At 36.2% G+C, this 16,812-nt stretch overlaps 1 protein-coding gene across 1 annotated transcript; it reads left to right on the forward strand.

Annotated features, from left to right (window-relative positions):
- Nucleotides 1–1,963: 1,963 nt before the first annotated feature.
- LOC128218834 (2'-5'-oligoadenylate synthase 3-like) lies at nt 1,964–9,627 on the forward strand. Its single transcript, XM_052926555.1, has 9 exons — nt 1,964–2,165; nt 2,758–2,812; nt 3,210–3,369; nt 5,525–5,633; nt 6,016–6,170; nt 6,356–6,602; nt 6,859–7,025; nt 7,479–7,678; nt 8,057–9,627. Exons 3-9 carry the CDS (start codon nt 3,262–3,264, stop codon nt 8,148–8,150), a joined length of 1,080 nt encoding a protein of 359 aa, XP_052782515.1. The 5' UTR covers nt 1,964–2,165; nt 2,758–2,812; nt 3,210–3,261; the 3' UTR covers nt 8,151–9,627.
- Nucleotides 9,628–16,812: the final 7,185 nt, after the last annotated feature.

The raw sequence follows: 16,812 nt of genomic DNA on the forward strand, positions 1-16,812 counted from the left end.
CGGGCCATTTTTGATTTACTCATATTGTGCGATGATTTAATCTTTGTTTCAACAATACTGTAAGAAGGACCGGTGTTATTAAAAGTTAAACTTACCCTTGTTTGCATTTACAGTATGCGTCACACACACCCTTTTCCTTTGTATCGATGTCAATGTTGACAACATTGCGGCTATCCGATTTTCTCTGACTTGGATAGATTTCACCCCGTAAATGTTAGATATCGTCATTTTCTAAAGATATATCGAGCCTTCCGATGTAGCAGCCAGTTACAAATTCCTTTGACTTCTATTTTTTTCGCATTGTAATGTCACATTTATGATAATTTGTCAGGAATATCGGAAAGCGAAACGACGCGAGACGCCATTACTTCCTCGTTTGTTTGACGGACATAGACAGAGTTCGCTCCCTTGATATCAGGGGGCGTGGCTTAGAAGCCGCTGTCGTAAGGTCAATTAACTGCTGTGAATGTGTGTGTGTAATATTTCAGACATAATACCTATATTATGGATCCGTGTAACCCAACCAACGATCTGTACAACAGTCGCTTCTGGAACTGGCGTGGGGTTTCATCTGAGGCCCAATTCTGGCTTAACCAGCCAGTGTTTCAGGGGATCAGTGGAACTGCTGGAAGTTGGACAAGCTGAACACAATCGGACAGAGTTTGCTGGCATTGTGATTAGTAACCCTGTGATGTATTCAGTACTCTTAAAAGTTCCTTCATTTGGTTCTTCAGTGTGTGTTTACCACGTGATAAATCGGATGCCAAAATTTTGCTTCGAATAAAGACTTTTACCAAAGATAACTTCATTATTTCTTCACCATTTTTAATGAAACATAGCGCAGTCTACGCCACCTTGAGTCTTCATTTAAAGCAAAATGTTGCCTTCCTACGTAATTTATATGGTGTAATTTATCACGTGGTATACACACACTATTCTTGGATGTTAAGTGAAAAAGATGTACAACAAACAATACTTAATTTTACAAAATGTATTTTTGTACCGAAAAAAGTATATTTACTTTACATCAGATGGCTTGATGTTATCCATTGGCTCCATATTGACGACCCAGCAGTCGAGCGTATGAATGATGCTCATAAGCATCATTATTTATAAGTGGCCATCATTGTTTTGTTTCTCGAATAAATCATCATGTTTGTCGACTATATATATATAATCTGTACGATGCCAATATGTTTTGTTTAATTGAATAACCATGTCTCATTGCAGGAATATACGCTGTATAACGCCTTATATTATTCCATCGTATAACTATACATTCTTAATCTTTATCAATTGCGAAACAACCCTGATAATAACGCAAGTATGTTTTTAATGTTTGTAAAATGTGACACCTGAAATATAATACTTATTTATATTTATATTTTAACATTAATAAAAGTAATTCTCACCATTCCCTTTGGTATTTTACAAACCCACATATAATATTATGCTGATTATTTTATTTCATTATTAATATTAGTTAATTGCTTTACCCTATTACATTGAAAAGGTTTATTTTAGCTTTATTTAGCTTATTTAATATTGTTTCTAGTATAATGCTGTTTCATTTAATAAGTATGTATAACATGAGAAGAGGAAGAAAACGAAGAAGAATACAAAACACCAACTTGTACATATGCCTATCGAAAATACACGTAGATCCGTTTGAGTGTGAAGCATAATTAAAACATGGTGATTTCAAAACATGTATTATTTATCTATTATTTGTTTCCCAAACGTATCGAAAAATCCGACCCGAGTGCAATATATATATATTTCAATATCAACTTTAATTTTAATATACCCAACTAAGAACATTGAAATATATCCATTATAATACCTTATTGGAGAAAGGGATCGTATTTCTTATTCCGACGCTATGGGCTTGTTTCAATTATTGTATTATGCATTGCTTTTGTCATTCAAGTTATACGTTCAATTATGGGCTTTGTGAACAATTAAACTTGCGACCTGTAACTTGAAACTAAGAAGATATATATGATCTAGTGCCAGACTTCAACCCTTTACAATGTTCATCTCCATGCTCGTGACAAGGAATTCTGGATTAGTGCAAATAACGTTAAATGTTGTATGATTATAAATGTGTGCTTGTAAAGGAATTCTGGACTAGTGTCTAAGTTGTCTGTCATACGATTATAAGTGTATGTGTTTCCACCAATTTCGACTACCAAATACAATAAGATAGTTATATTTTTAAGAAGGTAATTAGATATACAAAAAGCACAATAATAATTATTTGATTTGTTGGATAACATCATTTCGAACGGAAACATAGTTTTAAAGTATGCTTATATGCATTCAACATGCAAATTATACCTATTAAACTCTAATTGAAAGTGAAATCAAAAGAGGAATACCATATAATGTCTTCAAATGTTTTTATTATGTACTAAGAGTGTCTTAACGGAAGTTGATTGTCTTTTCACTGACTGCTCCAAGGCGGTATTCCATGATGCAATGTATTTTAATAGTTATGAAATTTGCATATTGTCTAGTGGCGTTGTGTATGTTATGTTTCTCGCTGTTTACGTGTTCAATGCAGCATTTACGATCTCCATAGATAGTGTTCAGCAAAATCACGACATAACAGATAAATAAAGTTCGAAAGCATATACACATTATCTTCCTATATATATGTGTGTGTGAAATGTATTCATACAACAAAACATCCTTTTTAATCATGTTCTTCATTGACCATTCATTCGGATTCATTATATGTTCTTGTTGTTTCAGCTTACTACAAAGTTTAAAGACGAATAGCTAGAAGATGGTTGGAAGCAGATTGCCGGTTAGTACGGAATTTTATTCGGCCCTGTGTTCTATTTGGTGAACCAAATGAGAATAACTGCAAACTGGTTAAAAAGATGATGAAGCAAATCTTTCTAGGTTATGCCTGTTTTGGGTTATTAGATTTATCTGAACGTATTTTATCAAACAAAATTTCAAACAAAGTAATTGCTTTTCCTTTACGTTTCAGCATTTTATTATCGTTTTGAATAACAGTAACTCAATTTCAGAATATAACGACATTTTCAACGTTCCAGTTGCATTATCTGTATATTTTAGTGTCTACATCAGTTTAGAGTTAGTTGTGCACATGGCAATAAAGTCGTAATGAAAAGATGAGCGGCTTTGTCAAATCAACTTACTTTTTCAAAAAGCCAACACTGAAGTTTACATTTTAGTGCCCGTTTGGTTGCGGAGACGGCCTCTTCAGATCGAAAGCGCGAAGAAGACATGTTCATAAGCGGCATGGACCAGTTCCAGACTTTTGTACAACCTGCAAAGAACCTTTTCTCTACCAGGGCTTTGAACAGTCACAATAAGCATAAACATTCCAATACGGTAACATGCTTCTCACTCAAATATATCTAAACGTCTTAAGTTCCTAATAACAAGATTAAATAAAATACATATTGACGAATAACTAATTGACCACCATATAACATACGGTATTATTCGACATATTAAATTAAGAATCCTAAAGTTTGGATATTTTTGTAATGTACTCACCAATCTATTCAATTTACAGAACGAAAACGCGTATGTATGTACACAATCATGCAGAACTGTAGGTACGAAAATATCACATGTGCTAGAGTTCCTCGTATACGGCATGGTTGTTTTTGGTAGGAATGTGGATTTTTTTATGAAAAACATTAAATATGGCGAGAATAATCTTTAGCGAACGTGCTCAGTCAGGCCGTCGGAATGATTTGTGCCGGCAATCCTATCAGAGAGGTATGTTACGCGTCGTTATGAATGTTGTAATATATCTTTTTATTTGTTGTTAAGTGCATGTTATTGACAGAAAAATGTGGGGGAGGGGGGTCTATTAATTAATAGGTAATTCTTATAATATAATGAAAACGTTTGTAAACAATAACACAAATGGTCGACCATATCTGTGCTATAACGGACTGATCAATCGTGGAATGAAATCCATTGTATATGAGTAGCATTCATCTTTTTATCATCGTAAAACGGAATTGTATTATTATTTTCAGGTTGCTCGGCTTTACAATAGGCGACATTAGAGTATTTAGACTCCTTGAGGGAAATTCATACGAGCCGAAAGGGTTGCAGATCTATAACGTCTCAAAAGAAGAATGACGACTCCCCTTCTTGCCATTAAAATCGTCAATCACCACCTATATAGTCGTTTTACTATGGCACCTATGACGGCATGCTATACAGTGGGTAGACACAACCGTGCGATGCACCCACAGACAGTATGTAATCTCATGAGGGCCGTCGACTTGCGGTGCCGTCGTCCCCTGCGTGTTCCGATTCTAATGACAAACCACAGGCAAGCAAGATTATTATGGACAAGGCGGCATTTCGTTTTACAAGGGCGGACTAGGCCGATGTTTAATTTGTTGACGAGACACGCATCAAACTACGTGGGAATGACAGGCGTGTTCGCATACATCGCATTAACGCCGTGGGGATGAACAGAACAATAAAAACTTCTGTTAGAAGTGGATACTTTCTACGTTGGTTCAATCATGTCGTGTGCTAGATTTTCATTCACTCCAAAATTACAGTTTTACGCATTCAAGGAAACATATGATGTTGGCAAATGATAACCATGCCATGGGGCTACAAACACACTAGTAATGTTGGTTATAAAACAACGAGAGAATATTCCAATAGCCTGCAAAAATCCGATCGAGCACATGTCGGCCCTATCGAAGCGAAAGGTACGTGCACAGCAGCTGCAGCCAAATGTGTTCTTTTGCGTGCTATTCATCGTATGTGGGCGACTTTTACACAACAGTACATTCACAAATATATTATATCAATGAGGCCAATGTGATTTGCTGTAATTGCTGCATCAGGTGGACATACAAAGTATTGAAATGTAATCAAATACGACGTCAATTAATCTTGCAGTTTTTTCAAGGGTGTCCATGTTAACCCTCGCTGTCAAGTTTGTTCCCTTGATCAAATTTCAAGAAGTGTGTTTATCATATAAGAATAAATTGTTTTAAACTTTAGCTTGGTTATTTGTATTTTTCACCGAATTAGTTTCCATAAATGTGATAGAAACTAGGTGGCCAATTACAAATTCGTATGGTATTGTGTTTAAGTTTTTAAGGTTGTTACGCCTTAGCACTTTCGAGAAATTAGTGTCTAAAATTGCATTATTAATAAATTACTTTTTATAGGAGTAAAGCATTCCCTAAGTTATGGGTAAAGTATTGACCAAGTTATGGGTAAAGTGTTGACCTAGTTGTGGGTAAAGTATTGACCAAGTTATGGTTAAAGTATTGACCTAGTTGTGGGCAAAGTATTGACCTAGTTGTGGGTAAAGTATTGCCCTAGTTGTAAACATATATCTGAAACATAATAAAACGCACATACAAACAATGATATTTTTCTGGAAAAAATACCATGCGTGCATTTTTTCATATCCTTTCAATGACGTCTTATTTAATCATATAGACATTTGCAAATAAAACACATCTGCATTGCTATGTTTGGAACATGCTTACAGAAAATTCTGGCACAAAGATTCGAGAGTGTGACCATTTATGAGAGAAACCAAGTTCCATCAACGTTTGCTCCAACATCAGTTGACTTGACAACCAATGGACCGAGTACAGGTACATGAGGAATATGGGATCAATGAAATAGATGAAAAGGGAATTAGGCCTTAAACGTTGATTTAACGAGACCTACATTTCGAACTGATACACATGTATGTACAGATTTTAAACATCACTGAAACGCACCATCAAAGATGATGAGGGAAGTGAGAAATTAAGAATAAATGGGCGGTGCTTGGACTTTTTGCGATTGTGTCAAACCAACATTGTGTCTGGCTTGACACCACGCCAATGAATAACGAGAACTTAGAATTGAAGCCACAAAGTTTGCTGTACCAATAAGATGCCTAAAACTGATCATAACAAAATGTTCGGAATGATCAATAGTAAAAACAGGTATGTGACGTCATGTTTGCAAGCATGTTTTAATTCTTTCTAGATTTGTATTCGGTAACAGACCTGGATGATTTTATTTCTTCGGAGATCCAGCCGGATAGCTCGTTTCTGGCAGGGACCAGTCAGTCAGTTGACCATCTTGTGACTTTACTTCAACATAACGTACCTGCTCGACTTCGGCCGTCTCGAGTTATTAAGGTCATGTTTACTGGTTTTAGTATATAGTTAAAAAGAAACAAAATGTCAAAATATATTTTACTTTTTTTAATTTCCATAAGTTCATGACGTTTCTACCAGGTGTAAGGTTCATTCCGTTCTGACAGATCAATTCCTATTTCAGACTGATCGTAAAACCATATACTAATCTAATTTTGATATGACAGGGAGGTTCGCTTGGCAAAGGAACGGCTGTTAAAGGCAAATCGGATATTGACATGACTCTGATTATGTCAAAATACTCTAACGTTCGCGATCTAGTACGTGACATGCCTGATATTCTGAGTGAACTAGAAGAGTCATTGCAACATGTCCCCGAAATATCAGTGGATGGTAAAACAAGGCATGCCGTGCAGATATCATTTGGCGAATCGTCGGTGGATATTTTGCCAGCTGTTGATGTTACAAAAGAAAGTAAGGAATCACCGCTTAGATTATATACTGAATTGATTTTTTTTGTATAATTAAAACATTAATAGTCGCGTCCCTTTAACATACACATAAGTGTTTGCTTTGCAGTCAAATATTTAAGATAAATGCCAACTCCATGGTATCAAAGTTATTAATTCAAGATATTATACACAAATTCCCGTTCATCAAAAACGAATGGTATATAGTTATACAATGGGTTTAGTAATATGAAAAGACGTACTATTCATTTCCATTTCAGTCACTTTAGACGAAGTATATAGGAAAATGACCGGATCGGATGCATCCGTTAAGGATTTTTATTCGGCGTCTTTGGCCCCATTACAAACAGAACTTGTCCGGAATCTTCCAACAAAAGTGAAAAGTCTCATCCGTCTCATTAAATACTGGAACAAGGAGAAAGTGAAGGTTATCTTGTTTAAAATTCTGTAAGTAGGTGGGGTTATGCAACAGTAAACTAAGAGGGTGCATGTAAGGCGCGTCTGTTTTCGAAGAAAGAAAACCCGAGGTATTGTTTTAACCTTGGTGTCCTCGACGACGTTGTATATAACTCTGGCCATAACTTAAAAGTTGTTAAAGATATTCAAATTGAACACATGTTCCTAGTGGCAAAACTGACATATATAGTAAGGTATGTTACTGTGGCTTTAATAATCATTGAAATATATTCCTTTGTTGACGAAATAACATTCCGTTGGTGTTCCGTCCGCGGAGGTCTTGTTTCAAACCTAAAATGACCGAATTTTATTTCGTGATCTGCGTTTAAAACACTTATATAGATCGGCATGTTATAGAAAAGCGTCACATTTTTCATTCAGTTTAGGCAATTCCATTTATTAACATCCTTTTTTTATCTTACAGCCAATGCTACTAAGCAGGTGCCCAACGTCTTATCTCTATGAAGTTATCATAATGGATAGATGGGTAAAAACTGGAAGACCTGATTCCTTTGACATGACGCGGGCGGCACACGACGTTCTGACCTCTCTTAAAAACAACAGAGACTTCAAAATATTGACTACTGAGCTAGCGAAATACGACAGACGTGTAGCAGATATAAGGTAAGTTGATAAACCATGCTGCATTCGAGAAAGAAAAACGCAGTATGTTTTTTTTTCTGCTGTTGTTGCCTGTAGTTTTGATATGTTTTCATACTAATGTGATTTCTTTACTTAATCGCTAAGCTAGATTTTAGTTGAATGGTTACCCAAATAACAACGTGTGTTTTGACTTATTGATTTGTTATTAATCTTAGTGCCGTAAAACACTATATTGGTTAGGCTTCTTGCTTTTTTTTCCTTTACCGTTCGCAACAGAAGGCATTATAATAAATATTGTTATTGTTCATGTATTTCTATTCGAGTATAATTGCACATTGTTTGACTCGATAAGGTGTTGTATGAATAAACTGCTGTGAAAGTGTGTCTGTAATATTTCAGAGCCGAGACCTATATCATGGATCCGTGTAACCCAACCAACGATCTGTACAACAGTCGGTTCTGGAATTGGGATGGGGTTTCATATGTGGCCTAACTCTGGCTTAATCAGTCAGCGTTTCAGGGAATCAGCGGAACTGCTGAAAGTTGGACAAGCTGAATACAATCGGACAGAGTTTGCCGGTATTGTGTTTAGAAACCGTGTGATGTACTCAGTTCTCATTCTTTATTTTTCTAACAGTTAAGTGCTCAAATTGAAAAGAGAGAAAAATATGTATAACACAACACATGCTTAATATACCACACACTTTAACACTTTTTAGACATTTAACAAGCATAATGCACTTTTGTGTATATTCATTATCTCAGATCCCAATTTATCAAAACATTTTAGTCTCTCATAACTTGATAAAATAAAGCTCAATATCTTTATTTCTGATATAAGTTATGTTATATTCTAATTTAAATGAGACTATTAATGTAAACAATATTGATGACAGTCAAGATATTGTAATTATTTTGTTGGTAAAATCAAGTTAGTGATTTGGCTAAATAGAATAATACACTGAAGTTTCTTATGCTACAGATTTTCAAGAAATTGGGGCCAGATTATCATCTTGATCATAATGCCATAGAACGTATTTTCTTGCTATTTACTTCATGTTCAGTTATACTATGTTTTATATCGTAATGTACATTGTCATATAATAACAAGTTTACAACATTTTTTAAGATGTCGCCATTCGTTTTGAAAATGTATTTTTGTAACGAAAAAAAGTATATTTATATTACATCAGTTCGCACGATTGTATCCATTGAGACCATCGGCTACATATTGCCGATTCAGCAGTCGAGCGTATGAATGGCCATTATCAGCGTTATAAGAGACCATCATTGTTTTGTTTCATGAATAGATAGATCATCATGTATGTCGATTATATAATCTCTATGATGTCATATCTGGTGGTTTTCAATTAAAATAAACATGTCTTCTTGTAAATTATCAGCTATATAATGTCATCTGTAGTTCCAAAGTATAACTATATTTTTTTATCTATATCAATTACGAAACTACTCCTGGTAATAACGCAAATATGGAAATGTTTTATTTTTAATGTATGTAAATGTAGCAACTGAAATTTAAGACTTATGAATAATTATATTTAAACCTTAATAAAAGTAATTATCACTGTTTCCGTTGGGAATACCACTTGTGTTTATAAAACGGAGTTAATTAATTTATTTATGTCGTATCTGTGCTTGTTTGTTTTACATTTTACTGACCAAGGCGTTACCTAACAATCCTTGATAAACATACCCAGTTTTTTATATAGTATATATGCACTGTGTTGTTTGTGGAGTTTTGTGCTGTTGTTCCATGTTTCTTGTTTGTGATTTTTTGTTTTTGTGTTCTATGTCTTTGGCGTTTACGCTGTGCCATTAAACGAGGGTTTTGTTTAAACTTTTGGCTACAGAGCTTGTTTCTGTAGTTGTTCACATAAGTATTGATACCCTCACCTGATTATTGGCTGTTGCGATATTTTGATCGTCTATGTAATAAAGGTAATTGTTGTTGTTGTTTGAATCTAATCCCCACTATTCTATCGATCATTATAAGGATCTTTGGCTACTTATCCACGATTGATCCATTGGACATTTGAGGGGTGGGGGGGAGTATCACTTCCTTTTCTACGATTGATCGACTGGTCAAAACAAGTAGCGATCATTGGCTACTTATTACCGACTGATCGATTGGTAAATATAAGTGGCGATTGTGAAGTTACATTAAATGATGCTTAGTCATTCTCGTCAGCACGATGCTCCGCGAGAGTGTTTTTGTGTGTTTTGTGAGATATCGGAAAACCCAACTTGTCCGAATTGGTGACCATCAACCAAATACACATGCGCTTAAGCCGCTAATCGAATGGGGGTTGCCCTGTTAGAAAAAAGTGTCACTGAACATGTTCAATGTTATGATTTATATTTATATATATAAAAAGCCTAGCTTTACTCTTTATCTACGAAGTTAAATGATTGATAGATACGCCCCCTCCCCATATTTTTATATAAAAGTTACCCCTGTTAGGCAGCATATAAAATAACCTCCTAGTCAGTGAAAGTGTGGGTTGTTGTAATAATGCATAGGTTCCGAATAAACAAAACAGATAAACAAAATAAAAACATGGAAAATGTTTACTGGGCTCATTATATTATCTGTATTGTTTAAAAAATTATTTTTTTAAAAACAGTTTTACCAGTTCTCATGGGGTTGTTATTCTATTCCAAATTTATGCGTCCATAATGCGTGAATAATGTGACCATACGATATACTTCCGTTTTGGAACGCACGCGCGTATAAAATATCAAGTATTGTTCGTATCGAGGCGCACATGCGTTCAGACATACTGTATCTTCCCTGTACTTGTAGATGCCCATGCCGAATGTAAAACCTACGACAGTGAATGAAAGCATGATTATTCAATATCAGAACCATTGGCGATTTTCCATCTTATCAGGTTTAGGAGCTTAATGGTTTGTGATCTAAATAAAACCCTGCTGAACATGCTTGAACATGCTTGTTCTTATTTTTGTTAACATTTTCACCGCAAAATGTGTCCTCCCACAAAAGGAATTGTGTAACTTTAATGATCAAATAATTTCATTTTTAATGTTTATTATAGGAGTGGAACTTGTATCACATGTATAGTGTTCATGAAGTGACTATTATTTCGCTTGCAAAACGGTCAATTCACTTTAAAATACATAGGAAATGTAGTTCTGTTACCTGAGGATCGACATGCGCTCTAAATTAAGCGTTACATTAAACTTTTGTCATATACATGATCAATTTTGAGATAAACATTGTATAGTTTAAAAAGCACTTCTAAATGCACATGTTTTATTCCGTTTAAAGCTTTCCTCTTGTTGTAATCACCTTGACAACGAAGTCATGGACTTACCCTTAAGTTAAAAAAAATATGAGAGCAGTCCATATCGAAAGATAAATAAAATATACCAAGTTTAGTCACAATTTGTCAACCCTAACTTAAGAATCAAGCGGGTTTTTTTTTTCATTTTTAGTCACCGCGACTTTGACCTTTTTCCCTTAGGGGTCCCATATAGTCTGGCAGTTAAAAGCCAAAATTTAACTTAACCGTGCAATCGCGTATATACAAAATGTTTTTTGCATTTTTGTGAAGGTTAGACCTTATAGATAACGAATCCGAGTGATGCCACGCTTAAAACAAGATGGCTGCCAACATGGCTGCCAAAAAAGGAAAAAAAACAACACATGCAACAACTATATTTCTTTATTAAGATACATGTTGATAAAACAAATGATTACATCGCAGTAATAACAATCTCCTGTGTACATGTTTTGGTTAAAGACGCCAATTACTTATAAAAAACATCAAATTGTCATTGTCGGATAAAAATACGTTACCAAAGTAGTACTACGATTGTATTATTAGAAATAAGAATCATATCGTGTTATTTAGTTTTTTGATTGGTTTATGATTGCTAAGTTAACTTCGTGCTAGCAAAACTATAATTATTATAAATTTGCAAGTTTAAGCAGATGACCATGTCATGAACGTAATGTACATGACAATGTCCACTCAACTCATTCACATTTTCTTATTTTTTAGATTCATAATAATCGTGTTTAAGATATATAAATGTATCCGAGCGACAGAACTTTAATACATAATTTCATGATTATGAAGTAGCAACCCATGTAATGCACGGTTACATGGAAATGTAACACACGTTACCACGTCCACTTAATTTCAGTTCTTTTTGACGACTGATAAGCATTGTTTTGAAAATATAAAACCATGACATGGCAAAGAACTGAAAGAATAATGTTATGATTATACATTTGCAAATTTTAGCAGAGGTCCATGTTATACAAGATTATGTAATGAAACCTACGTTACCATATATACTTAATTCTAATTCTTTTTATGTTAAATACACATTGTGGTTAGCATATGAAACATTATCAAAGAATTTAAAACTGAAACTATGCTGTACTTAATATACCCAATACTAATAACACCACACAAAGAGATGAAATATATGTATGGAAGAACTCAATACATCAACACTTTTTTCACGTATTGATTTTAGTGTTTCGTCGGTCTAGTTTAATAACAGATCATCAAGCGTATTCAATGATTGCCTATTTCTTTTGTTCGTTACAGCACATATCTTCTCCACGACAAGCACAGAACACAGTGCATGACAGTCGAGAGCTTTTACAACGGCATCGCATACTAAAACACGGCATTTGGCTTTCACATGAACACCTTATCAGTTTCAAGATTTCCTGTGGTGCCATTTGTACATCAACATGAACCTGAACAGCTGACAACGATTTGTTATCTTCATTCCGCATCCAACCATGCTCCGAAGGATCAAGTTCGGGTGGATCTGGGTTGACAGCATGTTTCCATATACATGCTTGGAGATGCGCTCGTTTGACATTCTCAATGAATGATTCAGTTGTTGGGGTGAGTGACTGAAGCTTTGGTGCTGATGCAGGAGACTTTCCAACCTTTTTGGCCCATGCAGCAATTCTCGCGTCTGACATTGCATTTTTTCCGTCAAACCCGTAACAAGCAGCAACAAAGGAGGTCGATTCCCTAACGATGGTGTCTAAAGTCGATGTTTTATTTCCAATAGACTCGAGTGTGTATTTATTAGATTTTAGAACTGCTGTACCCTTTCCGATTCCATGACAACACGCCACTGTGTCACAACCAGATAATGCATGCGCTGCTGGTAAATCCAGTATTATATCCTTGTTAGCCTCAACAGTCGCGTTGATGTCAATAACTGCACGGCCTTGTATTGGTGATTCCATTAATACTTTGGAAGACACTAGAAAATGATAAAGGGCCAGCACAAACACAGCAGTGTCGTCAGATATTATGCATATACCACTTTCGGTCTCACTGGCTACTAGAACCATTTGTTGAACAAATATATTATCTGACTCTTCATGTGATGTGCGCATGTATTCACGTGTTATCGTGACACTCCTTGTGACATCGAGTGGAACATCATCTTCACCAGTTATAACGAGTTTGTGTTTTGAGCCTGTTTCTGGGAATGTTACATCGACAAATCGTCAAATATGAGAGCAATCAACTGCTTTTTGTTTTCTGGTACGATGAGAATGGCCTTCTGTGGGGGCAGTTGCATTACTGTAGAAAGTTGGTGTATTCGACAAGACGTCATTCCTCGTGAATCTCGCGTTTCACCTTTTGTGCTGTAAGGTCGATATCTATCAAATACAAGGTATATATCTTCTAAATTGGAAAATGTAATCCATGACCGTTCCATTTGTGGGCCAGCGAATTATATATAAAATAGCAGAGCCGTCAATTATAACACTCTCAGTCTGCTTTGATGATTGTCTAGCAGACGTTTCTACCTGTAAAATCTCCTTCATTTGTGACTTTGATTTGGCAATTCTGAGATCACCTGATACAGTAAACAATGAGGTGGGAACAGGCGACAATTCATACGATAACACATACTTCAAGTCAATTTTCCGTGAACTCGCTTGCAGACCAATAACTTTGGTATAGATCAACTCTGTGTCAAATGATCTCATCTCACCTATCTTTAGTGACTTCTTTGATGCGGCTTGTGTTGTAACTGATCGCGGTATGGATTCGTGGAATGATTCTGGCCATCCGTTTTCAAAGTCGTTCATTTGCTTCGTACCAATTGCGATGGCATCGTGTACATTTACTACAGCCGGGGCAATCTTTCCGGTTACAACATTTATTAGCTCTTGTGGATGATCGATGGGCCGCAGTGAATGAATGCATTCATTGATCTTGGTCTGGATAGAAGTGCGGTCTTTTCTATCGGTTTCTATCCTGCTTTTCATCTCTTCCTTATGCTGGTGTGGTGATTGTGGCCGTTCTCCATCACAAAGTAATTCGATGTCATGTTCCATTTGACAACATATGTGCAGACTGAGTGCCCATATCTTTAGAGTTTCAGGCTTGAGTGTGATTCCTATTATTCCACCAGCGCCATGCCCATACCTCATAAAGGTCGTTTCAATAAACATATCGCTCCATATCGCGTTCCATGTTCCGGGTACGTGACGCATTACGTGTTCACCTTTTAAGAATTTTTCCCGAACTGGCTTTGAAAGCGATACCATCGATCTCAAATAATAGAGACCATAGCGGGCGTAATTAACGTGTCCCGCCGCAAAAAAGTATGGAATCATACACTTTATCGCAGCTAGATGTAAACACCAGTCACCTTCCCTTTCAGCACGGATAAACATCATCATGATCAGTACACCTTTTACCAGACAGTCGACCCATAACTTCGCTGTTTTGCTTTCCCGTGCCATACTGGAAAGAATGTCGTCTAATAAAGTATTTTCATTAATGTTTTCTAGCAATGGACGAAGCAGTTCTTCTGTAAGAATGCGCAAAACCCTGGTATTCTGAGGGAACTTTTTCCACTCATCATCTTTGCAACTCCTCCAAAGGTAGACTCTAATATATCGACTAGGCCACTGTCAGCCATGAGTGTGCCGATAGATCCGATAAAACTCATTAATGTATGCATCCCACCTAACCTCAATGCAACGTTTCCAAACTGCTCCGGGTATGCCCATATAACATTAACAGCTACTCGATAGAGCTGCAGATCGCCTGTGAACACGGCATATTCCTGATTGCATTGTAATGCTAGTGTTTGTGATAGCCGCAATGATGTCATAATGGTGTCCGGATCCGAGGGCGTCATATCTATCAAAGGCAGATACTAGTATACAGCTTTAGTTGAAGGCATCACTGAGTGACCCTGTTCTCTACATTGTCGGGTATTGTATCCATTGAACTCTGGGCAGTCTGCTACACTTACAACATCTTGTAGGAAAGCCGCATCGTTTGACTGTGCCCTTGCTTTTGATACAACGATAGTAGCTAACATCTTTAAAGGTAATACAGATTTGCGTGCCTTTTCTAATGGCATCTGTGGCTTCTTTGGCCCATTATAGCGTTCAATAGAAAACTCGTAGTCAATGTTTTTCTTCATATCCGCTAATTCAATACGTTTTATAACGCTTGGTGTGGCACTACGTATGTCCGGTCCATTTGACTGTGTTTGGAGAACCGCTAATGAATGTGTAGATACCTTTCCATTTTGCGATGATATATTTGCATCAAAATTGTCTACAACTCTTTGTATTAACCCTTTGGACGCACTCGATATACCCTGAGATATTGGCGACAATGTGGCTTCAACTGCAGCTGATTTCTTAAACCTAAGTACCTCATCGTAACTACAGGTGACACCAAAACTGTACATTTGGTTTATAAGTGCCTTGGAACTTCGCATTAATACACCAAGTCCGATTTGTAACATGGGAAGTTGGTGATAGTACAAGTTATAATATTCCCAATTAAATATGCCTGTAATGAATGGTCGAGTTTGTCTGAAAGCTTTGCTAGAAAGGAAAGCAACGTGTCACTAACAAGCTCTCGTATCAAGTCTTCACTCAACCTAGTGCTGTAATGTTTCTTTGAAACGCTCATAGACTTCACTTCCTTTAAAATGTGCTTTGCAAGTTTTTCAATAGAAAAGTCAATTTCATTATCATCAAAATCAGCGACAAATTTCAACAATTCGGTAGCCATGCTTTTGAAAACGACAATGCTTGCAATACCATTAGCAGACAATATAAGCAAATCATCACCAAATCGTTCTCGCAATGTTTGCATCAGCACTCTCTTGGATAATTTTCCATCAGCTTCTGTTGACTATAAGTCAAACAACTCAATTGAATTCCATATTCTTGTTTTGTCTTCTATTATAGCATTCACAACATACTCAAGATCTACGTCTATACCTTCATTATTACTAGTTGAGGTAAAGGTAGAGGTAGAGGTTGAAGCCACCGCAGCAAGAACATTTTCCCTAGAGATAAATGCCGATTTACAATAGACATGATACCACCCATCGGCGGCATGCAGGTCGCTGACTGCACCTTTTACCCGGATTCGTACTTGGTCCGCCCATTTGTCTTTTCGTTTTGTACATATTTTCAGAATATCTGCTTTAAGGTCGTAATCCCAACCCAAGACTCTGCATTGTTATGCCCGTCGCCACCTATTTGGGTGTTTTAGACATTCATGTTTCAATACACAAACCTCACCGCAGAATAAACAATGTGTTTGAAAATCAAATCCTGGTGTCCCAGACCTTCTTCTGCGTTTAACTGGAGAGGGGTTAACCGTTACATAACCATCTCCTTTTCTCTTAAGAGAACGTTTGAAATGGTGACGAGAGCAGTATGTCGATACACAGTTCCTGTGAACTGTAACAGTGTGTTGTCCCTTTAAACTTAATATTTTTTCTAATGTTTTGTGCAGTTCATCATCATATTGTTTACTGTATTGGATTATGGTATTTATCCGTGCGAGCCCTGCAGTGGACATCTTGTCTGTTATACCACCACGGCATTCGTTAATCGTCTCAAAAACGCACTCTGCCATGATGATAAGCCTTTAGTCATTGCTGAGAAAGAAAACACGAATGAAGGTTCAGAGTTGAAAATACTTAATCCCATGAGGGTTGTCCATTTACTCTTCCTAAATACCAAGTGTCACAAATCTCATTTTACATTTATATTATGGTATTATTATTTAATACAATGTGCTTGTACTAGTTTAAACATTGATTTAAAATCAATCATTAGGTAGTATTGTATCGAC

The sequence above is a fragment of the Mya arenaria genome, chromosome 15 (assembly GCF_026914265.1).
Source record: "Mya arenaria isolate MELC-2E11 chromosome 15, ASM2691426v1".
Taxonomy (NCBI): Eukaryota; Metazoa; Mollusca; class Bivalvia; order Myida; family Myidae; genus Mya; species Mya arenaria.